The following is a 27,129-nucleotide window of genomic DNA, read 5'->3' as shown; positions in this document are numbered from 1 at the left end:
GACTATCACAGGAGGATGTTCTACTTCTTATCTCACCTTTTCAAAGTTTTTTTTCCTAAATTTACCTGCATCTCTCTTATCTTCATACTTGGCACTCTCTTATTCTGAGGTTCATGTACTGCACCCCCACCAGACTGTATACTGCTTTTGTTTAGCTCCTATGGTGATTCCATCTCTTATGCTAAAACTATAAATCAGATGTCATTTTTCTGTATAAACACCAGCAAAATACCATTTCAATAAGAAGGAAAATCTAAATTCTTTATGTGAAACTTTATATTGCCTAGCACCTACATATTGCAACAATCTAACTGCATATCATTCTTTTTTTTTTCTACAACCAGACCATGCTTTATTTCACAGTGGTGAGGGGCGTCCTGCAGTCTTGACAGGCTGAGATACAAGCTGTGCCAGGGTCTAGGGGTGAGGAGCTTTTATGGTGTAGGCAGCCAGGGAGCAATAAAGGGAAGCAATAAATGCACTCTGAAGTGCCTTTGGTTACTTCAGAGGTTACTTAGGCAGCATGGGGGTCTCCTCTTGGGACTTCTGGGATCCTGGAGAGTTAACCCTTTACCACCCACTTGAATTCTTGTATGTGTTGTGGGTGGGTGGGGGCTGTTACTGCATAACATTCTTGATCTCTCATTCTGTTTCAGATATACCTGCCTTCTATCTCTTCCATAAATGTGTCAAACTGTTGCTTCTACTTGAATTGATCTTCCTCCAGATCTTTAAATGATCTCTTCTTATTATTCAAGACTCAGTTTTAGTTTCATCTTCCTAGAGGGACTTTTGATGAGCAGGCTAATCTAAAGTTGCTCCTTAGTTATTCTCTCATTCCACCATTTTCTTATCATAATATTGTTACTAGTTGGTATTTCCCTTATGTATTAGTTCAGTCATTTTGTGTTAGTCTCTACTTACTGGAATGTAAGATGCACAGAACAGAGACATTCTCTGAACTTCTCACTATGTATTCTAAGCAAGTAAAAATCAATAAACATTTACCAAATGAGTAGGGCCATGTTGGAATGGGTAAGGACAATATGTACAGGTGAGTTTAATCCCTCTTATTTATAGATACAAGAGAGAGAATTTGTTATTTAGTATAATTATAGTTGCTCCAACCTTGGAAGAAAAAATCATTTGTTCTGAACTGAACTCTGTGATAAAACCAAAATAACTCAAATACTACATTTCTAATTTATATATGTGACAGTGAATTTTCATTTTCTTCAATCAATACTATCAAAGCAAGTACTTCCAATCACTTTTAAAATGTGGTGTATTTTTTGGTAAAAACAAGCTGGAGTAAAAAAAAGAATAAGTAAAGGGTAAAAACACGAGGAGTACAGAGGAATCTGTGTCTGGAACTAAGACATCCTAACTAGAAGTTTGAGATCCCTAAGATCCATGTTATACTGTATATTATTGAGGTTCCCTTGAGCAGGTTTTTGTAACTTCTAACAAACTAGTTTGCTTCTTAGAACATTTTGTTATATAATATATGAATGGAAGAGTATATTTGGACCTGGCCTGTTATTTTCTGGCAAACCTGCTGTTTCTACTAGCAAAACAACAATGTTTGGAACCTATCAATCTAGCTCTTAGTTTTTCAATTGTTATGGCAAGTGTAGTGGAGCTTATTAGAATGGCTGAATCACAACTTCAAATGCATAAGCATTTTTATCCCTATATTTTTTTTCTCAGTCTTAACATTTTAGAACACTATAAAATCTTTTTTTAATACTTCCTCTCTCTAGAGTGTCATGCTATGTTTTAAAGCAAAGCAATTTAGGATAAAATGACTCTGCATCTATTTTGTGTGTGGAGTCTGTACTGCCTATCATGCCTTTGACATTCCAGAGCTTGCACTGGTTAATAAAAACTCTTTCTGCCATGAGGCCAAAAATGGAACATCAACATTAACATTCAGAGTTGTCCTTGACAGTGATGTTAAGTCTGTGCTTTCTGTGTTATATAAGCCAGGACTGGGAACACTTTAAATCTGTCAGTCAGGAATTTCTAGAATAATTAAAATAATAATCAGGTGTCAGTGTATAATATGTTTCCTCACTAAATTTAGCCAATTCATTTTTTTTCTGTCACCAAATATAAGAGTACATATATATGTCTGTGTATATACATATAGAGAGATTTGAATATATTAAAAACTATACATATATAGTTTTATATATATTAAAAACTACTTGAAAATGCCATAGTAGTCACATTTATATGTAAATTATTTTCACTGCTTTGATATAGTTTAGTCACATGAGAACATTATTGTTTGAGTTATGAAATGCTTATTTCCAAACTCTGAATCTTTCTAAAGCACATGTGACCAAATATACGATTTTTTTTCTGGTACTTAGTTGTCTGATTTTGATTTGTTCTAGAATCAAAAATGGCCTTTTTGATCAAGGGTTTACATTTTGTTTTTGCAGATTAGTTAACACAAAGTGCCATTAAACCTAGTGTGAATTGATAACATTAAAATCAAAGGCCAAAAACATTTGGACTTATAATGACCAGAGGTAAATAAAGACACTGGCTCTCCACAGTGTCTGAAAATCTTAAAGAGCACATAGTGCTTCAGATTAGTACTAGACACTTGATTTAATGTTATTTCCAATATTTCTTCTTCTCTTTATGACTATTTCAATTATATCTCTTCTTTCCCTCCTAATGAAAGACTAAATTAAAAAGATTAAATTGACCTTTCTTAGCACAATCAATTGCTACAACATAGAAACTACTGCAAAATTCCTTATTTTCTCAGTCTTCAACTCCAAAAATAAATATCACTGAACACCACAATATTAGCTAACTTCTCTAATACCAGCAACATCAAAACATTACAAAACAGCCCTTGCCCAGGGTGTACTTTCTAAAGTTAATACTTATAGGTGGCAAAAGTGCTAAACAGAAATATGTGGGATAAAAAATAAATTGTTCTGCCAACATGAGCATCTACAAATAAAGACCTTGATTATTGGGGTAAAAAATTACTGCCTGCCTCCTTTAAGGTGGTCTTGGATTCTCAAGACTACTATTTTTTAAATAAACAAAAGTTTTGTCAAACTACTTTAAATTTAAATTGAGATTTAGTTAAATATTGACTTCTCATATATTTGAATTTCTCATAGCCAGATTTATACAATGGAGATTTACAGTCAATTTGCTAATTAAGCCTGAAATGCAAACCAAATTATTTCTAAGTATAGATCTCTACCCAGAGAAGTACATTAAAGTTTTGATTATCAAAAGATAATGCCTTTAAATCAAAATGCTGAAATACATAAGTCTTAAAATATGTTTTTCTTTATCAAAACCTTATAAATTATATACAAACATGTATACACACACTAGCTATTTCATTATGCATTTCTTGCCATTATTTTTATTAAAGTAATGCTTTTGTAACACTTGCCAGGTTAAAAAATCCTGTCATGCTCCTAATTAAATTTCTATTCCATTATTAGATACAAATATCAGCAGTGTTTGTTCTCTAATGTTAAATAATAACTTTTTCCTATGACAAGAGAAAAGGGCAACAGTGAAACTTAACATTAAAATGCTTAGATTTGACAAACTTTGGTTTTTTTTTATACCTCTATGAATATCTCTTTTTTCTAAAGAGTTCTCCATTTAAAGGATCTGCTAACTTTGTTACTCCCTTAGTACATCATCATAATTTTAAAATTTAAATATGACCTTTCTTCTACTTCCTTTAAATATCATCAATGGTACTGAATTTTTCTTTCTCTCACCCAGGTCAATCTGGTTTTCAAAAAAAGGCTTAGAACAACTACTAGAGAAAAAAATCGCTTCAGTGTTTACTATAGACCCATGTTACTTTTACATTTTTTTACTACATATGTGCAATAAATCTGAGAAAATGAAGACATGGAAGTATTTTGGATGTGAGTTTATTGGAAAAGAGCAACAATTAATGGAAAGATAATGTAACAGAAAACAAAACAAGGTTGGATGCCCTTTATACCTCATGTCAGGATACACAATGGTTTATTTTTACCACAATATAGATTCAGCTATCTGGATCAGGAACGGTAGTGGTTACACTTAAATATAATTTATTTTACCCCTCCTTTTACTTTAATGATTAACAAACAGGAAGTTGTCACACACAAGTGTACACATCTAGAAACAACACAATACAGGTATACCACAATGATTTAAGGCTATTTATTGCCTCCCTCAAATTCTTTAAAATTAATATATTAGAATGATAATTAATTACAATTATGTTTAAATGTTTTGTTATGTTTTAGCTTAGATGACTTAATATACCCAAGAAAAATGGTGAGAACAAAATTTCTATCATATATAATATTTATAAAAGGTCTTATGAAAACAGAACAATTCTAGCAATGGGGATTAGTTTAATATCTCAGGAACAAAAAAAATTCTAAGATACCAGTGATCAATTAAATTTTGGCAATTTATCCTTCTCTCTCTCTTTTATTCTATGACTTATTTTTGCTTCCCCTTTCCCATCACTTCTGCACTGAACTAGGCTCTATATCCCCTGCTGCCCTGACTGAAATGATTTGAAAACAATTTTCAACTTTATTTTCAGTCACATATTCACTTTTCTAAATCTGGCTTTTTAGTCTGGCTCCCCATGAGAGTCTACTTATGGTATCTAGATTGTTATAAATTGTTGAGTATTTTCAATAAACTTTCCCAACAGGTTCTCCTAGAAGAGCTTTTGCTATCCAATTACTTTAATTTGATTGCATAGCTTTATTGGTTTTTATGTCAAATCCATTGTTTTCAGCTTTTGTTATAAGGGGATGTTTATGTTTCTGTCAATACCTAAGATAACCAACTTGGGGAGGCCTAAAAGACCACTTCAATGGAACGATTTAAAAGATAGTAAAAGCACTAAATCCTTCTCAAAAGCAGGAAGGGGGCTATTCTCAGAAAAACTGAGAAGTAGTGTAGACAAAGTAAATAGAAAATGGCACTATATATAGGAGATTGCCCAAAAATTGGCATATGTTTATGAAGAGGCAGTTTAACAATAGTGAAAGGTATAGAATCTGGAATCAGATTTTCCCTGGGTACATCACTAATCAGACATGTGAATGTGAAAACGTTTACAACCACACTAAGCCTCAGCTTACTAATTTGCAAAATTGGGATGAGAACCTATTTAGGTGGTTATGAAGATTGAGTAAGGTACAATAGCTTAATATTTTCCCTGGAGGATGCAGTAGGAACTTCATAAACATTAGTATCCATTAGTTCTACACTATTCCAGAAACTGGGGGAAAGGGGATAAAGGAGAATGGTGGAGGGGGTGAATTTAAATATGAAATATTTGATATATTAAAAGAACTTTTATAAATGCCACAATGTGCCCCCCCCCAGCACAATAACAAAAGAATAAATTAAAAACTCATATTCAGGCACAATTAGTTTAATAATATTAAAACAAACTGCAATAATCAAGTATTCACTTAATTTACCTTCATCTAATGCATTCTAACTGTCTTCCTGTAATATAAATCATAAACACAGAAAGAAAATGCTGTTAGAAATTCAGGAAAAGTAAGGTTGAAGTTACAGCAAGATTCAGGATCTTAAAAAATGTATTGTAAATTTTAAATCCTTAAATAACCCTTAACTTCCAAATTATTCACATGAGATTAACAAAAGTAGCTTTAATCTATCTTATCTAGAGATATCATGCATTGCTGAAATATTAGCATATTAAGATACATATCATCTAGTGAAGATGACAGACCCTAATTACTAAATGATACCACTTATGTCTCCTGCTTTCCTTCCTCCTTCTACAATCCATGCATCTATACAGATTGAAATCAGGTTGATGTGAACACCAAGAAAGTCTAATGAATGCCTATAAAATGCTTTTATACTAATAACAATTATTGAAAAAGGAGAAAATTGGATTATTGGGAGAAGAAGTGGATTGGAAGTTTTCTGGAGGAGCATAGAGGAAATGATATGCATTGATTGGCTAGTAGTATATAGATGTGAGGGTTGGTTCTACTGAATATTCCCCTCCTGTGACAGTATTGCCACTCTCACCATAAGCCTGTTTTTCTCTATCCCTTTCTAGTTCCTTTAGCTCTAATTTAAGGAAAGAGCTACAGGATGAATGTTTAGCACACCATTTCCTTGAGCACATTATGCACAGCTATCATCAGCATGTTCTCTTTCACTTCTTAGTACTCACTTCTTAGTTTTCAGACTTCTATGTACTCAGTCTGTATCTATTCCATCAAGAAATTAATAATCCTGGGAAACAAGTGTTAAAATATCTCTCAATTTCTTTGCTACTTTACTGCATTTGTTCTAGTCTCTAGGATCTCAGAGGGAGTTAAACATCACTGGAACTTCAGAACGGGGGAATGGTGTGGCTTCAAGTAGACAGGGCAAGAATAAAATCAGAGTCCTTCTGGGCATGGTGGCACATGCCTGTAGGTATATAGGAGGCTGAAGCAGGAAGATCACTTGAGCTCATAAGTCTGTGACTAGCCTGGAAAACAGGTTTTTATTTGCATTTCCTTTATGGCCAGGGATGGTGAGCATTTTTCATGTGTTTTTCAGCCATTTGGACTTCTCCTTTTGAAAAAGTTCTGTTTAGTTCAGTTGCCCACTTCTTTATTGGTTCATTAACTTTTGGGGAGTTTAGTTTCTTGAGTTCCCTGTGTATTCTGGTTATCATTCTTTTGTCTGATGAATAGCTAGCAATTATTTTCTCCCACTCTATCAGTGGTCTGTTCAATTTAGAGACCATTTCTTTTGTTGTGCAGAAGCTTTTTAATTTCATGTAGTCCCATTTGTCGATCCTTTCTTTTAGTTTCTGGACCGCTTGAATTCTCCTGAGGAAGTCCTTGCCTATACCTATTGCTTCATTCCATTCTTATATACTAAAGTCCATAGAAACAGTATTTCCGAGTATCATTATTTATTCCTAATACTTTGCTAATCAAATATTACATATCATTTCATTACTAAATAGCTTCGATGTGTTGAAATTATAGAACATGTATAAAGAATATCATTTAAGAGTTCTTTTGTTCTTACTGGATAAGACTTACATCTTTAATTCTCGACAGAATATCAAATGTCATGTAGTATACATTATCATTAGTTCCACTGAGTAACAGAACTTACAGTTGGCCTACCAGAAGCCATTCTGTTCACAACAGAAATGTTAAATTTAAATTGTAGTATTCTGTAACCAACAACTTTATACTTTTTTCAACAGAGATAACAGAATCATATTCAATCTTACTTTAAATATGGAATGGATTAGTGATGATGAATTTTGTTATAATTAATTTTTTTCAAGTAAATAATTGCCTTAAAATTCAGGCTATCATATTATAGCTTTCTTGTAAAGCTATTTCCACTAAAATATTTTTAAATATTTTATATAGTTAAATAATTATCTTACATTATTAATAATGCATTACTTTTTCAAGAGAATTAAAATTAATTGGTACAGTTTCAGGAAAATACAGACATTACATGAGACCAATTCATTAAGTGGGAAATACTCCGAGTACTTCATTTTCCTTTTTCAACATCACCCCACAGGCTAGAAACTTCTAATAAAAAAATCATTACAAAAAAATTTAAACACAAAAAATGAAGTTAGTGACTCTAAGATGAGGAGATCTTGGACAGGTATAAATTTGGTAGAAGCATTGATGAACTCTAAACATAGCTTTGATATTTTGAGTAATGTTCTTGTATTAATAGTAATTTCTAATCAACTAATTAGTAATCTGTTAGCTAGAAACACTTGATTCATTAAAATAAGATATGGGAAAGCTAAGTGAAATTATGGATTTTATTATTATTGTTTTATTAATAAATGGTATTATCTAACGTGAAAAGTTATTCTTGAAATATGTTGTTTGTTAAGAGAATGTTGATGGAAAATTATGTGTTTTGATGTAAACTTAAAAATATAACTGATTACCATGTACATCCTACTGTGCAGACTATATGAATGTGGTGCTATGTTTTATATTAAATTCCATTTATGTCAAAAGGAAAATCACAAATCAATTTAACAGTCAATAATTTACAGATATTAAGGTATTTTAATAAGGAATAAAACAGGAAAGGATGCAAAAAAGAAAAGTCAGAGATGTAGGACACAAGAAATAATAATTTCATGTAAGCCACTTAACAAAGATATACCTTATTTACCATAATGAGTTGTTTTCTTGGCTCTACAGTTTTTTTATTGTTTATCTAAATTGTAAAATTTTCAGCCCTTGTCAGAAAGGTAGAAATGATGGGGACTGTTTGAGTAACAGAACTAGTCAGAATTATTAAAACCTGTGTTCTAAAAAGCATTTACTCTGTAATTCTTTGCTAAGCACAGGGCTAGGCATTGTAGAAACACAGATGAGGTCTGACTCTCTCGTTGCATGGTATTTTCCTCCCAGAGTATATTGTTTATCTTTACCCCCATGACCATTAAACTTTGACTAAGTACATATAGGGGCAAAAGATACAAAATCAAGTGGAACTTCACAGCAATAAGTAACAACATATAATTTTAATCATTCTGAAGTTGAGAAAATGTTTGCAAGTCACTAAAGGCACTACTTGATTCTGAGGCATTATTAGGGTTATCTGAATGACTCATTGTCCTCCCGTCTATTGCATTTCTCTTTCATATAACCTATTAATTCCAACTCTAGGATTCCAATTGGTAAGACTTAGAACCTGTTATTATTTCAAGCTCTTTGCCCATTCCCTAAACCTAGGAAGCAGTTTTTTATCTCCAAAATGCTTCCTAGATCTGTTCACAATTTTCTTTGACACTGACTTTATTTAGGCTATATATACTTTCTGAAATAGTAGGCTAACATTTCTTCTGATCTTCTGCTTCTCTGTACTTTCATTTATCTTACAAGACATGTCTTCCAAAAAATTAAATTTTCCTAAATTGCTATTCTCTTTAATTTTAGAACAGTAATGGTTTTCTGTTATCTAAAGAACAGCTGCAAGTATCTAAGATCCTCTGCCATCAGGCTTTATTCCTCTAGTTTTAATCTGGTATGCTATAACTTAATACATGAACCAGGAAAATGACATAACTCTCATTTCCCCCACCTCATTTCCTGTACTCAAACAGACCACTATTTCAAACTCTAATGCCATTTGCCATATTCTACTCTATGTAATGGTTTCTTGTTTTCTGTGTCTTTTACTTGTTTACTAAAATGTGAGCTTCTTGAGGATGATTTTGCATATAGATCTGAACTCTGTATTCTTCACAGTACCCATATTCTTTAATGAATGTTTGTTCAGCGATATGGAATAGGATGCAATGGAATGAAATAAAATGTCAGATACTTTGGCAGTTACACTTAACTCTTCCTGTTACATGAACATCTAGATCACTTTAAAAAGTCACCAGATAAGGATATTTCATAATCTTGGCAACTCAAATGTTTGTGATTAACTAAGCTTCAAAGATAGGTCACAGAGCTTCTAAGAGGTTAATTCGTATTAATCAGCATTTAACAACATACTCTAAGGTCAGAATATAGTGCATATGTTATATTTATATGACTAAATTGCAGTAACTTATATAAGGACTTTGTTAATGGTGTCATTAAGACAATGTATATGGGACAAAAGTCTAAGTCTGTCAAAAGAATTGGAAACTTAGGTAATAAATCAAGCTTTAAACTCCATGTCACTTTGACTGCTTTGAGAAAATATATATCACATTTTCCTTTAGATTAAAATACCCTTCAAAATGCTAAATTTCTGTCCCATCAATGAAATCTCAAGTCTAAAACAGGCTTTTACTCCTCAATAATATTGCTACTAATTTGAAAGAAATCCCTTATCAGCATCACTAACAGTCTGTTTCTTAAAAACGAAATGATAAGCCAGAATTATTTCTGACATGTTTCTTCACCAGTGAACGAGAGGTTTAATATTCTCACTCCTCAAAGAGAATCACTATTGCTTACCTCAAATAGAAAGCAAACCTCTAAATTCTCTCTCCAAAAGCAACAGCTATGAAGACTGAATGATTTCTTTTAAATTTTGCAACCAACTGAACTTTATATTTATCCAGACATAGCAGTTTGGTTGAATTTAATAATAACCTCAAATACAGGATCAGTTGTCTTACCTTGCCTAATTGACAGATTTGCTAAAAGTGACTTATATTTATGGTATTTCACAGTGGTTGAATTTCTAACCTGCCTTATAATAAAATGCTGTTGAAATGAACATAGCAAAGATCCTGTCACAGAATGTACAGAAGCATAACTGCAATATTCATGGTGTACTTGGAAGATCTGCAAATATTTTAATCATCCTCTTCAATTGAGAAAGGGAACACGTGGCCTCTGTTCTGAGAAGAATTTTAATCAATCTGTACAAAAAAGAGTGCATCTTTAATTTGCTATCTGAAATCATAGCTAAGAAAAAACTGGGGAACTAGGGGTTTGGCTCAGCTGTAGAGCACTTACCTAGCATGTATGATGTCCTGGATTTAATCCCTAGTTCTGAACATGAAAGTAAAATAAAATCAAATGGAGATGGCTCAAACATTTTAGGTTTATCACCAAATAGTTAAATGACCTGAATACACTAGGTAGGAAACATGGACATGCAGCAGGGAAAGTTAATTTTTTTGTATACTACAGTTATTGCTGTATTATATTGTCAAAAGGAAAATTTTCTCTATTTTTCTTGATTTATATATTTTAGGGAAAAAGCTGTAAAGTAAATCAATGACTATTTATATTAGCCTTCAGTTCAAAGTCAGTTACCTAAAAAAAGAATATTTATCTTCTTTCACTTTATGAAGCATGGGAACTCTAACAAAAAGTATTTAATTGTGTGCTTTAAGTATAGATCATGCTTCATATTTAAAGAAATTGAACTTATATTTATTTTTAATTTTTAAATAAGTATAAATGTTTATGGGTAACAGTGGGATATTGATATATGTATTCACTGTGTAATGACTAACTCAGGGTAATTAGCAACTACTTTTTAAATTGTTTGATTTTACTACATTTTCTTTTTTTATTGAATTTTTAAATTTATTTTTATTATCATTGGGTACATTGTGGCATCTACAAAAGTTGTTACAATATACTATTATCAATTATCAGGCTTTCTATTGAACATGTGCATTTCATTGTCTTAGTTTTATAAATACATAAATACTGATTGTTCTCATTCTCACTCTCTAGAGATGACCCACTTCAGTCTATTGAAAGTGCATTCCTTTCATAATAAATTTAAAATCACTTTCATTACCCAAATATTTATAAATACTAATACTTCCTAAAGTGTGTTTGCACAATTAATGGTAGAGGTTGGCTTCACTCTGAGCCAGCAAACCAATTCCTCTGCTCTCTTTATGCACTTCACATGAATATGTCCTGAATATAAAATGTTATATAATCAACTTGCATATAATCCTTTTGATTTTTTTGTTTCAAATTATTTTCTTCAAAGCAATTTCATACTCATCAGAAATATATTTTCTAACAATGGATAATCTATTCAAATTTTATGATAGTATTAATCAAATATTCTCCATTCCATTCACTTTATATCTTCCATAGGATAGTACAAAACATTTCAAGTAATTGTTAGAATATTAAGATCCTGGATGACCTGTGTAAAGTTAATAAAGAATCTGTTCATAGTGCCAGGCTAAGCCCTTTCATTGTAATCTCATTAAGTTATCCATACTTATGGCTACATTAACATTTTCCTTCCAATTCTTTTGGAGCCTTTCTTCTGGCTTCTTTACACTCCAGTATCCTGCCCTCTGATATCTATTCAATGTTACAGCTTTTGCCTTGCAAAAAACCTCATATTCCATAGCAACAGAACACTGTAATACCATGACTGGAAGGAACACCAGAAACCAAGTGGTTGAACTCATTTTTTTTCAAAGTGAAGATATGGAAAACAAGTGAGATTTAGTGGATTCTGAAAATCACAAATCTAGTTAGTCCTTGAACGCTTTCTTCAAGGGCAGGAAGGTTGTTTTAGCTTAGGTTTCCCCTCTGCTCCAAACAGATGATGAGGCAAAGACGTAGGACCAAGGAGTATATTTGGGAGGCAATTCCATGATGCATTATAAAAATACAAAGCAAATTACCCTGTGGACATTTGGGGCTCAGTCTTGCTGGAGAATCTCATAGAAATTGTGGGGGACACACCTTGGAATTGTTCTACCATGGGATAAGAAATTTGAGGGAATAATCCTTTAACTCCCATACATTAAGGGCAGTTAAGGCAGTACACCCTCAGATTAGCTGAGATGATCCACTTCCTGTGACCCTCAAGTTAGCTGAGATAATCCTGAGGGCATTAACTAACCTCATAACTTCCAACACTGGCCAGGGGAAGAAGGCAGGCAAAACGTCCATGAGAGGAATGCATGATGCACATGAAAACTAACACTGAATCTAACTTCTTCATCAGATGTTCAACTAAAATGTTGTGATAAATTAACCTTAGTCAAAATGCCATGCAATAATTATTATACCATCGATGCTTTGTTTGTCCTGATGGTTGGGTGTGTGAAGATGGCCATAGCTGCCACTCTTCTTCAGTGCATGACCTTCAGTGGACTGCTTTAAGGACAGAAATAGCAAGGACTAACTCCATCAGTTAGTCAAATATGAAGCTCAGTAAATAAGAAAATATAAACTCTGGATCATAGAAAGAAAGGTATCTTTTGTTTTCATGGAAGAATTCTGAAGCTAGATCTAACAAATTATTATAAAAAGGGAAAATGAACTCAGGCACAACACTGACTTTGGAGATATAAATTGAGGGAGCAGATATTTCCTTTTGCAGTCATAAATCAAAGAAACACTGATCTTGAAAATTGCCATAAAAAATGAAAAATGACCAGAACAATGTGAATTTAAAATGAACAACAAATAATTTGCGAAACAAACATTAAAAATATTGGTTGTTATCTGAAATTCTAATTTAACTAGGTTTTGTATTTTTATTTGCTAAATGCGCTAACTCTAATCCTGTTTCAATTACTAAGATTCTTTGCTGCATTTATTTCTTCATGGAATGGGAAAGGGCCTGTTGCAAGTATAAAAGCCAGTATTTTGTAGCATTAATGAAGCACACACAAATCCTTAATAGAATTTCTGAGTAGCTTTCTTACAGAAACAAAAAATGCTTTCTGACAACATGGGGGCATAACTATAAATATATGAGTAAACTGAAGATGGTAATATTAAAATTAAAAGATTACATTTTATAGGAAAGCAATGTTACAGATTCCCATTGTCATCAATATTTTAAATAACTAAAATATGCATTGTAGCTAATTCCTACAAAATCTCTCTCCCAGAAAACCAAAATTTTAGTAAATCACATACCCTATCCTGTTCTCTTCCAGGAATAAATTGGATTGCTTTAAAATACAAAACCCTAGTTATATTATATTTGGAAAAAAGCAAATGCCCTAGTATATTGTATTATGACAAAAATATTTGATATTATGTAATTTATAAAGAGCAAAAATGAATTTTTTCACAGTTCTAGAGTCTGGTAAGTCCAAGATCATCTACTGTGGGTCTTCTTGCAGTGTTCTTATGTGGATGGGCAAGAGATAACCAAATGCTACATGAATCCTGTTGTATAGGGACCTTAATATCTCACATAAGAGGAGGCTTCATGACCTAATAGATCTTAAAAGATCTGTCTCTTATAACTATCACATTGGCAACAACTGAATTTTAAAGGAGACATAGTCAAACCACAGAAAAAGACTGGAAAAATACTAGATACAATTATTTTTAACTATTGTTGATTTGAAGCTTTCTTATCTCCAAATCATGATTTTTTATGTGTGTATGCAATATACATATACAAGTAAAGTTTGTTTTATAATAAAAATCATAAAGTATAAATATACTAACCTTATGTTGTTGCACTTGTCGTTTTAGGTCTTCAAGGTCAGGTCCAAGGGGCTCCTCCTCCATTTTTCTTGTTCTCTCTTCTGTTTTTGTTAGCCAGTCATTTAATTCTTTCAATTTCTGATTCTGGAGATCCATTAGAACTTTGTGCAAACTGAAAATTTGAACAAAGCCTATTATTATTTCTATTAAAACAACTTATTACTAAACATGTAACTAGATAAGAGTAGATATTTATACTTTACAACATGCTAAAATATTTGGGCATCTATTGCACATTAAGAAGAACATAAATAAAACTATCCATCAACTCTGAAGCTATTACTTATCAGAGTTAGAGACCACACATCCTGATTTCCAGAAAGTTTCACAGTGCTAACTGAATTTGAAAACATAGTGGAAACCATCTGTGGTAATTGAAGTAGTATATATAATATCAATTATTTGTTTATATTCTCATTATTTTGTATGCATGGTAAAGATAGTTACAAATTCTTTATTTTTTAATTTAAATTTTAACTGATACATAAAAGCATAAACATTGTACATATTTATGAGGTAACATAATGTTTCATACACAAGTATATTGTACAATGTTTAACCAGGTTAAATATCTATCTATCTATATCTATCTATCTATCATCTATCTATATATACATCTCCCCTCAAATATAATTTCTAAATGGCAAAAACTTTCAAAATCCTTTCTCTTGCTTTTTCAGATGTACAGTATATGATCATTATCTACAATCACCCTATTCTGCAACATTACTCTTGACCTTATTCTTATCTATCTGTAACTTAGTACCTAGGGGTCATCTTTCCCCCATGTCTCCCACAAATTATCACTCTGCATCAAAAGATATTGTTTATTTCCCAACCTCATGAGTATGATCTGAGCTTGTGGCTTTTTTCCCTTTATTCATATATTCATATGTACATATATTGTTTGTGTCATTTCTCTCCCCACTCCCCCCACGCCCGCCCTTTTCCCCACCCACCTCGCTTCCAGGTAGAACCAGTTCTGCCCTTTTCTCCAATTTTGTTGAAGAGAAGACATAAGCAATAATAAGAAAGACAAGTGGTATTGCTAGCTGAGATAAGGATAGCTATACAGAGAGACTCCTAGCATTGCTTCCATACACAAGTGTATTACAACCCGAATTGATTCATCTCTACCTGACCGCTTCACTACTTCCTGGTCACCTTCCCATATTGACCTCTGTCATTTTAAGGTTACTGTATTAGCTCCTCTGCAGTGGGCACATCAAACACTTTCAAGTTTTGGGTTTCCTACCTTTCCCTAATCCTCCTGTATGTGTCCCCTTAGCGTGAGACCCAAGTCTAATAATATTACTGCATTTGTTTTAGATCTAAAGTCGGCATATGAGGGAGAGCATACAATTTTTGGCCTTCTGAGCCTGGCTAACTTCACTTAAGATGATGTTCTCCAATTCCATCCATTTACTTGAGAATGATAAGATTTCATTCTTCTTCATGGCTGAGTAAAATTCCATTGTGTATAAATACCACATTTTCTGAATCCATTCGTCAGTGGTGGGGCATCTTGGCTGTTTCCATATCTTGGCTATTGTGAATAGTGCTGCAATAAACATGGGTGTGCAGGTGCCTCTGGAGTAACTTGAGTCGCATTCCTTTGGGTATATCCACAGGAGTGGGATTCTGGATCATATGGCAGATCTATGTTTAGTTTTTTAAGATGCCTCCATATTTTTTTCCAGAGCGGTTGCACTAGTTTGCATTCCCACAAGCAGTGCACAAGGGTTCCTTTTCCTCCACATCCACGCCAACATTTGTTGTTGTTGGTGTTTTTGATGATAGCTATTCTAACAGGGGTGAGGTGGAATCTTAGTGTGGTTTTGATTTGCATTTCCTTTATGGCCAGAGATGGTGAGCATTTTTTCATGTGTTTTTTGGCCATTTGACTTTCTTCTTTTGAAAAAGTTCTGTTTAGTTCAGTTGTGTGGCTTGTTTTGACCAATATAATGTGGCAGATTTGACAGTGGAACAGAATCAACAGCATTCATATTTTCTCTTTTGGAGCCAGATTCCATGCCATAATGGAGTTCAGACTAGACTATTAAATGATTAGAGACCATATAGAGAATGATCCTAGAGGATGAAATGTGCCTTAGAATTAATCCTTCTGCTGAATGAAATCTAAAAAGTGACCCTAGCTATATAACTGAGAACAGGAAAATAACCTGCCTAAAACATGCCTGTATTATAGATCTACAGTATTATGGTGAAATGATCAGCTATTATTTTAAGTCATTAAGTTTTGAAGTCATTTGTTATGCAGAAATAAAGAAGGAATTGGGTGTTTACTCAAAGATACATGAAATAATGTGCTAGGTAAATAGATTTAAATTCCAAATGCTTAGGTTTACAAACCAGCTATAAGACCTACAACCAAGTTTTTAAATCTCAATTACAGTTCTGATATCAGAGGCATGAAATAATAGTTTGCCCTTCAATTACACAACTTTATGATGTGGATGAAAATACGTATTGACATGATTTCACCCATTCATTCAACAAAAACTTGAGATTCAAATCAGAAGCTGGGATACCCACTTTGTAGAAAATGTTCTTTATGAATGTCATGCTCAAAGCATTGTTGGAAATAATATACTGAGCACTTATGGTATAAAGAAGATACAATTTGAATTACGAATTTATTATTCTGATTTAATGGAATCTTTATTAGAAATTTCCATCAATAAACACATTTGAACAAACAAAATATACATATAACTGACATATAAAAATGGTTTAAACCACACCATTTATTGACCTTTAACATTGTAGAGGAGCATTTAACCTGAGTTGCACTGAAATCTGAAGTCTGTCAAACTGAACTTTCATTTATCAGGCACAAAAAGTGGACATTTTCTTTTTTATGAGGAACAAAGTTGAAGCATCCATTTAAGTGAAAGGAAAAACTTAAAGTTGCTATTCAAACCTCTTAGACAATGAACAACACCCTAGCAAGCAAGATGTATAAATTTCTCTGTTTGTTGTTTTAGTCTATCCTTTGAGAACTGACAAATTTCATGAAAATTGGCTGCAGTATTATTCCTTATTGTTTTTTTCATGCTCAAATTGTTATTGTTAAGTTATGAAAAATATCACATTTCAAAAACAGAAGAAAAATCCCACTTTAAGTCTATTTGTGTTAATAAAGGATTTCATTTTAAAATATCATTTATATTTTTAACTATGTACAGATATTATATTTAACAAGCATTTACTGAGTTCCATATCTATGCAGGAAACTCCTATTTGTAGCAATATACAAAAATGTTTACTTTCATTTTCAAAAAGCTTAAAGACTATTAGAGATATATATTAACAATTACAATATGGCAAGAAAATCATTGTATTTGTATACACTTCAGGGAGTATATAGGGAGAAGCTCCAAATTGACCTATGGTCATCAGAAATGGTGTCACAAGCATGTAGACTGAATTGAGTCTTGAAAAGTGGATTCATGCATTTCTTTCTTTTATTTTTTTTTTTTAATTTTAGGTGGTGCTAGGAATCAATCTCAGGGCCTTGAGCATGCTAAACACAATCTATACCTCAGTCCCTGCATTTATTAAACATGCAATTATTGAGTATTTAGATCTATGGGTGGAGAGGTGAGGAAGACCCATCCAGTCCTTTACTGTCATGAAGCTTACAAGGAGGGAGAAGACAGGCCACAGATAGATTATATAGTTCATTGTGCCATTAGTTAATTAAAACTGTGATTATGCTATGAGATGAGAGAAACTAAATTGAGTCTATACGGCAAGGAAAGGCTTTATTGAAATACTGATATTTGAAGAACTCTAAAGCTTTAAATAAGAATAATCAATGAAGAGGAAAGGATAAAACCATTCTGGGCAGAAGGAGCCACCTATAGAAAGACCTTGAGTATCACAGAGGACCAAGAAGGCCATTAATGCCCAATTGTGTAAACTGCAAGAGAATTTTAAAATATCACATCCTACATTTATCACTGGGTTCTAGGAGATTTCTTTTTTTATAAAACTACTAGCCTAAATTAATTGCAAAGGGGTTTCACTGTGAGCTGGATGCTGTGGTTCATGACTATAATTCTAGCTACTCAGGAGGCAGAGATCAGGAGGATACCGGTTCAAGGCCAGCCTGGGCAAATAGTTTAGGACCCTATCTTGAAAAAACCCATCACATAACAGGGTGTTGGATAATTTACCACTTGCAGGGGTCTTATTGTGGTAGTGATAACCTCTTTTTTCTCATCAGTGAGGGGACTGGAGTTCCTGCTCTTTGATGGGGGTGCAGGGGCTCTCCTGCAGTCATAGTGGGGAGTGTTGGGTCTTTGTGCACTGTGGGAGGCAGGCCTCCTGGCACCAGCAGAGTAGCGGATTGCCTTCAGTGGAGGAGTTGGGATTCCAGCTCTTGGACAGGAGAGATGTGACTCTTCTGCAGGGAGGTGCAGCATGAAGCACTGTGCTTCTGTGTACCTTGAGGGAACAGGGGTTCTGGTGCCACCTCCTGAGTAGCAGGTTATAGCTTTCCTCCCCTCAGTGGGGAATCTGGTGTTCACTCTTTGATGGAGGAGCGAGGGCTCTCTTGCTGTCAGGGACAGTGGGGAGTGTTGGGCCTCCATGCTCTGTGGGGAGGGAAGCCTCCTGGCACCAGCAGAATAACAAAGGCTGGAGCCTGGCACTAAGTAGCAAGTTGAAGATATCTGTCGGGCAGTAAAACTGACAGGATTGAATTGTCTAGTGCCCACAATGCAGCAGAGGCTCTGGGGTCTACTCCTGGGTGTGGGGTTCCAGGAGCCATGGCAGCTGCTGGTGTAGGGGACCCAAGTCTGCAGGCAGCTTTAGCCCAGAGGCTTGCTTGTTGGTGCTGGGCTACCTGGAGTAATGGTAACTGCTGAAGGCACAAGGGAACCAAGCCTTTGGACAGCAGGGGTTCTGGGCCCTGCCTTCCGGGCTTGGGCTCCAGGAAGGTAGTTCAGTAGTGCTGCAAGCACAGGAGAACCAAACCAGTTGGCAGTGGGAGTTCTGGGGCCTGATTTTCTGCACAGTCTTCAGGGAGCACAGTTCAGTGGTGCTGCTTCTGGGAGTACCGAGCTTGCTGTCTTCCACCTTTTGTTACCCATGGAGCAGCAGTAGCCATAGGTCCTGTTTGCACAGGGGCAACAGTTTCCTTGGTGTTTCAGGGTGAAGGTAGCAGGTCATGTAGTAGGGGGGAGCATGTAGCTCTGAGTTCCTATGTGTGCCAGGAAGCAGGGCTTACAGCCAAGCAAGTACCAAGTAATGGAGCCTAGAGCCACATGGTGACTTCAGGGGTGGGGGACCAGGAGTGTTGAGCTGTGAGTCATTCTACCCATGGTTAGTTGCTTCTCTATTTGTGGATTCAGAGGGGGCTTTGCTTCTCACTAGTTATGGGACCCTAAGGGTGCCTTTTGGCGGGCCTCTGATCTTACTTTTTCAGGATAGTTGGCGCTGGGCTGTCAACAATTGCTATCTTGTCCTCCCCCCATATTCATTCTTGTATGGAGATTAAATCAACCATATTCACTTTTTTAACTTCCTTCTTTTAACCTCTTTCTCTCTTTGTGACCTCCAGTTCATGCTAAGAGAAAACATGTTTTAAATGAAAAAAAAATTGTTTTCCTTACTACAGGCCTTGGCTATTAGGGTTAGTAGTCCAAAACTGTTGCCAATAGTTAAAGATCATAAGATACCACCTAAAATCTTCAGATTTCACCACTCTTGATAATATCCTGACAGGATTTAGAAACCATAAACTTGTTTCCTGAATGGCATCAATTGTATTTCATATACCAAAAGAAAATTCTCCAATTTACCATATTCCCCCACCACTCTATTCTCTTTTATACCCAACTCACCTCACTTGCTTATTTTTCTGATTCCTGTAATCAAGTATTTGGCTGTGCTGTCCCATGTTCTTCATTATGGTTCCTCAAATAAATGTGCACACAAATCATGGGGGGATGCTGACTTAAATTCAGGGTGTTGGGTTTGAGATTTTCACTTCTAACAAGCTTTCAAGTGAAGCTGATTTTGCTTTGTCAAATATTGCAGCCTGAATATCAAGAATCCAGGTGAGAATGCTGTTTATTTGAAAATCACTGCCATTCTTAAGGTGTTTGTTTGAGCCATTAGTTACCAACTGCTCAAACCCAGACAATTAAAAAGACAAATTCAGCCTCGGTATTGTTTCACATACCCATAATCCCAGCTACTTAGGAGACTCAGGCAGGAGGATTGTAAGTTTCTAGGCCAGCCAGGGCAATTTAGCAAGACCCTGTCTCTAAATAAAAATTTTAAATGACCTGAGATGTTGTTCAATGGTAGAGCACTTGCCTAGAATGCAGAGGCTATAGTTTTAATGTTTAGTACCACAAAAAATAAAGACTGAATTATCTGATTCTGGCAGGAAAATATCAAGGGTTATCCAACTCAGGATGCCCAGCCATTCCCCTTTATTGTTCTTCTAGACTTGGAAAGGTGATAGGACCACTAAAGCTCTCTATTTATTGATCCTCCATAATATTTCACAATGAATATTAAGTAACTAGGAAACATTCTCCTTCCAGTTCTTTTGCTTATTGCACAATATACTAGGGAGATAAATAAGTAAGATAAATCTTTAAGCAGAAGATAGGATTTTCTTAAGGATAAAACTTCAGAGAGGAAAATGAAACTGTGAATATGAAAGTCTAGGAAAGAGGTGATGTTCAAATGGAGGAAATCCTGCAAAGAGTTTAACTTGAATGTTTTTTCTTTGGTCCACAGAAACAGTTACTTTTAACAAAAACATTCAAGTTTTTTTGTTTTCTATTATTGTTTCCTTAGATACCTTAATTATTCAGTAATGTCTTATCATTCCTTATTGCTTTCTATGTTGGTGCTATATGAAATAAATTAACAAGTAACACAAGTTGCTATGCTTTCTTCCCTCATTGAGGCCTCTGAGGGAAAAGTTTCAATAAATGCAGGTGAATTGCAACCAGAGTTCTCTAGATGAGGACCAAGAAGAGCCCATGACAAGGGTTGGCCAAAGGAAGAAGAAAACATGAAGTGTGTTATCAAAAAGTCAATTTACGAGCCTTCACAACAAATGTGTCTTTCCCAAATGTGATAGATGTGGAAACTTCAGGGAGGGAGATGTTAACCCTTGTGTTAAAATGTCATAAACAGTAATATTAAAATACACTGGCTAACATTTATTCAATACTTTCTATGTGATAACCTTGCTGTTAAATATTTTGTTTTTGTAGTTATTAAGTGACTGGTTCCTAAACAACAGTATGTGATCTACTTGTGTTTTTGTTAAAAATTATTTTGGCGACACAAGAAAAAATATTAGGAAATCATTTAAATGTTCTAGTGTGTGTATATATAGTGTATGCATATATGATTTATGTATTATGTATATATATATGAAGCTTTCAATCCATGGAAATGACAGTTTTAATACTTAAAGAAGGAACAAGACTAAGAAAAATTCCCTCAAGTCTCTGTCTGGGAATAGATCTCCAGAAGAGATTTTGGTTTTTGGCTCCAAATTGCCAGTGCCTTCTAGCCAAAGACCACCTTGTGGTTGAACAATTTGCATTTACTTCTCATTGTAGCAAGAGGGAAGGCACACTGTGAGAAATCATGAGGTGTCCCAGGAAGAGGGTGCTAAAAAGGACTTGTTATAGGATTCCAGTTTGTTTGGGAGAGTTAGGGGTGGAATTAAGAAAGCTGAGCTGTGCTCTGTATTGTCAGGAAGCTTCACAAATTTGTGTGCCATCCTTGATCAGGGTCCATGCTAATATTCTCTGTATCATTCCAATCTTAGTATATGCACTGCTAAAGTGAACTTCTTAAAACATAATAGAAATGAGAAAGAAGCTCATCATTTCCATCTAACATTATAAAGAAACAAACAAATTTAGGAAAACTGTCACATTCACAAAATAAAAATCTTATCACCCACAGACAAGGAAAAAGAGTACATTTTCCTTGATCTACTTTAATTTTTTTTCAAGTTTTCATTTAGAAAGAAAAGTAAAAGCAAAAGGAATATGAAGTGTGTATATATATATAATATATATATATGTATATATATATAAAACCTAAGGTGGTGGAATAAAATAATCTAGAGCAGGAGAGGGTCTTGACAATATCTAGGGACAGAGCTGCGTCAGAATTTGACAGTGGAAACTGCTACAGTCAATTTTCGATCATTAAGATCACCTAGGGACACAGAGAGACTAACAAACTAGATAGATTGAAAAAACCTGGGATATTATGGCAACAATGGCATTATAGACTTAATGGTCTCTAGAGTCAACCCACATGTGAGTATGATGGTCCTTAAAAAAATAATCATTCTGAAGGTTTGCCCAATGAAGTATGTCAAACTACAAATTCTAAGTCACCAGGCCTATAATGAGGGCTGAAATTCTGCATTTCTTACAAGTGCCAAAGAAATTCCTGAGCTATTGTTCCATAGATCACATTTTAAGGAATAATGGCATATTCCACTTTGAGTTGTGTTCTTTGTTAAAGTAAAAAGTGATCGAAGGAATATCATTTTTCAAAAAATTTTCCTAGAGATTTGTACCTTACCCCATTCCCCAACCATGCGAACATATTAGTGTGCACATGAAAAAATTAACAGAAACATCAGGTTTGCTTTACAGAAACCCTGTTAGAATGTAGGAATACACTGTGTCTAACTTCTGTCCGACAGAACTTCCTAAAATGAGGCAAATATTCTATGTGTATACTATCCAATGTGATAGCGAGTAGACATGTGGGGCTCTTAAATACTTGAAAAATGACTAACTTAGCCAATAATTTGAATTTTAACTATATTTAATTATAAAAATTTTAATTTAGCTACATGTAGCTAATGGCTTCAATATCAGACCAGACAGCACAGATCTAAACTGACAGGTACTTAAATTGACAACAGCCATGAACCATTATTTGAAAGTTCTTACCAAGATCATTTCAATATTATCTACAGTAACATTAGAGTTTAGCAATATTCATGAATATATTTTGAAATTTCCATTTTTTATGCAAATTTATAAATGCAAAATGGTACCTGTTTTCATTGATTTCAGGTATACTTGATCTTAATAGCATTTATTTAGCTGTATAGCAATGAATTATGAAATTATATAAAATATATTACAAGATATAACAATATTATAAGAGCAATACCAATAAAAGTATAAATGCATTGACTTTGTAAATCATGGAGGATTACAATTAAAAATTACATAAAAGGGGGAACTCTTGAGGAAGACAGGTTCTTGAGCCCAATGTCCTAGAACTCACAATTACTTGCTTTTATGCACTTCTGAAATAAGAAATACAACTAATGAAATGAGATAAAATATGATTGTGAAAGTCTAGATTAGGAAAGAATCACCAGTGATGCTCAATTAACATGCCTTTCCTGCAAAACACAAATCTATGATTTAATTTGTCAATAAAACCTATATAATTTGGTTTAATGGCAGGATACCAGAATGAATTAGAGACACTGAATTTTTAATGTAGTTTTAACTTTCAAATATATGCCATTGAGTAATTAAAATCACACAGATAAAAGTTAAAATTTATTTACTTACTGAAAATAAGTATGCACATATAAATAAAATAAATTTAAAAAAGAAAGAAAGAGTTACAGACCCTATTACATGGTTAAAAAAATAAAATAATGGGTTGAAAATCTTAATAAAATGATTGTAATAGATTGTAGTTTTGATTTTGGGTTCAACAATTGTTTACATGCAACTAGATGCATCCAAATTCCAGTATGTGCTAAGTATATCATTGTTTTACACTTGTTTGGGTTTTCACTTCATTGTCTACTAAGAAAGTTATTAAATGAGATAGTGTTTCAGTTCAGTTTTTATTTTACCATTTTTACATTTAATTACATGTGTATACATTATTTGGGCTACGTATCCTCTGCCCACCCTCCCACTCCCTCACTGAGATGGTGTTTCAGTCCATTTTTTATTCAAACTAACAAAGACACTTCTTTGTTAGTTTGGAATTTGTGTAAATAATGCCTTAAGATAAAAGGTCATGATTAGAATCACAGAGAGAATGTTTCAAGGTGATGTCCCAGCCCTACACTTGAATATCACAATCAGAATTTCCGGGAGTTGATAGTTTAAAAAACTTTCCAACTAGTGTTTCTAATGAAGCACCACAAAAAAAAAAAAAAAACTATGCTTATTTTTAGGACTCAGCCCTAATTTTCACTTCAGCCCTTGGGCACCCTCAAGTGACAAATATTTGGATAGCTGATATTTGTCATCATGGAATATTAGAATTAACATGTAATTAATGCATAGAGGCAGAAGACTTATGAGTCCTAGTAATGACTTTACTTATTTACTTATAAACTATTTATGCTATGGAAATCACAATACATTAAATAGTGATTTTGATCTTATAAAATTTAAGACTTATAAATATACTTTTACTTTGAATGATAAATTATATTATCATATGTCAGACAATAGAGGTATTATTATAATGTTATATTGATGTAGGATGCTATATTAACCCCAATCTACAGATGGTTTATCTGAGTCTAAAGGCAAGCAAAGGGAGGTGGAAGAGTAAGAACTCTACTGATTGATCCTAGAGCCTTCTTCACCATCATGCCATGTTGCCTATGCTAAGGTTAATTTGTTAGAGATGACTTTTACATCTATTCTTCCTTTTACTATGGAACTGATTATAAGTATGGAAAAATAGAAAAGAAGGAGAACATTTGGTGGGATTTTACAAGCAGATTGTCATTAATAGATAATTTTATATGTTCTTCTCACAGAAATGCAAATTATAGTTGTTACTGTTGAGACAAATATTCTCAGCATGAGGTTTACTTTAACCACAATAAATTCCATCATCCATTTTCCTACAAAAATATGCTGACAATGTAACATGAATGACCAGATACTTTAAATATTCATGGTATATCATTAAATGGAGGACTCAGAAGACACAATATATTCTAGGCCCAAATGGGCAAATCTTGCTTTAAAACAGAAAAGAAAACTGGATTTTTAAGAAAAAAGTTTTACTAATAAATATACAAATATATGAAGAGGTTTTGAGGTTGGTTGGCAGCAATAAATAGGTCATATCAAGCATATCAATATTTTTTACCTCTCAAGGTTGCTAACGTTTATCAAAGCTCCTTGAGTGTTCCATTAAAAAACATGTTTTAAAACTAAAGTTCAAATAGAAACAGTGATCCCAACACTTTTAACTAAAACTGTTGTCTCTATTCTGTCACCTTTACCTCTACTACCTGCACCAGCATTGTTCTCCTATTGCCATACTCAATTTCAGAATGAGTGATTCTTACCCTCTTTTACCTGCTTGCCTCAATAAGTAGTCTTCCCTCTAAGTCCTGGACCCCCGCCCCATCTTATAAGACTCAGGAGCAATAACTGACATTGGATGGATAGTGGTCTTGTGTGTAGCATACTAGGTATTAATGCAGGAGTTTCTATTGGAGAATTAAGTGAGGTAAGTGTATGACAACAGTATATAAGGATTTATTTCTGAAGCTAATGCATCCATTATCCTCTGTATAGTGCCACCTCCCCAACCAGTGAGTCCATTGACATCTTGAACCAAAAAGAACAATCTATTATATTTTTCAAAAATTCCTCCTAATTATGATATTTATTATTATATTGTTCTCTGCAACCTGGTCTTGGAGGCCAGTAATTTTAGAAGAAAACCTGAAAATAAATATGTCAAAAAGAATGTACCTACAAATTTCCCCTTCCAACAAACAGAAATGAAAGAGACTTTCAAACTTCCCACAAAATTATTATGAATTAATTTTTACTTGTCTACATAATGGGATATGAGAAATACAATTGTTTTTATATGGGCTTCTGTGAAAGAAACAAAAATGTGTAATCATTTTCAATCTTGATATATTTTATTCTTATATTAATATTGCTTGGTAACAGATTAATTTATTAACGTTCTTCAACTATCCAGAACAAGATTAAAGTTCAAAATCTAAACAAATTCATTTGCATTTTGAAAACATAAATTCAAAATAGCAATAGTAACATAACAAAGAAGCTTTGTGGCTGGATGAAAAAGATTCCTGTAGTAAATACATTGTGGCAAGGCTCAATTCAATTCCTAATTAAACACTTAAAAAGTGGACTAGGAAATTTGCAGATGTTATCAAAAACCAAGCATATCTATTAAGATATAATGTTTGGAAGACTGTTGATATTCTGCAATAGTACTCATTTATATGACAATAGAAACCCATACTTAGCTTCTATAATTGTGCCACTATATAACATCTGGTATAGTGCTGCCATAACTAGACACAAAATAAATAATAACTGAATCAATAAGCAGTATAACTTAAATATAAATCAAGCATAAGAAAATGTAGACAAAAATTTAGACACTTTTCCAGTCAGAAATACCAGAACTAAGATTATAAAATGTCAACTTTTATTAATCTGCTCTTGTCGAGACAACATATTAACTTAATTTTAATAAATTTTTAGCCATAAATTAGAAATACAATCATCTTACCTTAGGTTAGATGGGCACACTGTTTCTCCACTAGACCCAGCTCACTCCTGCCTCAGGACATTTCCATTTGCTTGTTCCCATTGTCTGAGCTATCTTCCTATCTTCATGGTTTGTTCTCTCCCTTTGTTTAAGGCTCTTAACTATTATACAGGCAGAAGGCCTTTCCTGACTTATAATTACACACATAATATTTCACTTTCTAAATGCATTCCTTATTGTCATTTCCTCTTTATAATCTAATGTCATTTTTACTTGTCTATCTTGTCCCACTAAAATATAATAAGAGCAGTGCTGGTAATGTAGTAAATAATAAATGTCAGTTGGATGGATGAATGCAGAATGAACATTTGCTAATTATCATTATTTATCTTTATGAGAAAACATTGTTTAAATATGATACTCTTTTATTTGTATGAATTGTAGAGATTTGATTTTTCTGTTCTTAAACTAAGAGTAACATATATTAGTAGAATAAGGGATGTGCATATTTAGCTGGATACATTCATTATTTCTAGAAAAAGTATCATGG

General features: G+C 33.6%; 1 protein-coding gene and 1 non-coding gene across 13 annotated transcripts in view; both read right to left on the bottom strand.

Moving 5' to 3' along the window:
• Positions 1 to 27,129, bottom strand: part of Dmd (dystrophin) — a 2,168,746-nt gene that overhangs the window by 1,457,115 nt on the left and 684,502 nt on the right. For all 12 annotated transcript variants that reach the window (XM_074062730.1, XM_074062731.1, XM_074062740.1 and 9 more), the window contains one exon: positions 13,968 to 14,118. In XM_074062730.1, coding sequence (XP_073918831.1) covers positions 13,968 to 14,118 — 151 coding nt within the window. The remainder of the gene's footprint in view (positions 1 to 13,967; positions 14,119 to 27,129) is intronic.
• Positions 21,758 to 21,860, bottom strand: LOC141420067 (U6 spliceosomal RNA). Its single transcript, XR_012444774.1, has one exon. It is a non-coding gene; the product is annotated as a U6 spliceosomal RNA (small nuclear RNA).

Source organism: Castor canadensis, chromosome X, assembly GCF_047511655.1.
Source record: "Castor canadensis chromosome X, mCasCan1.hap1v2, whole genome shotgun sequence".
Taxonomy (NCBI): domain Eukaryota; kingdom Metazoa; phylum Chordata; class Mammalia; order Rodentia; family Castoridae; genus Castor; species Castor canadensis.
Note: the sequence above shows the minus strand (reverse complement) of the source record. Positions and strands in the feature narration are given on the sequence as shown.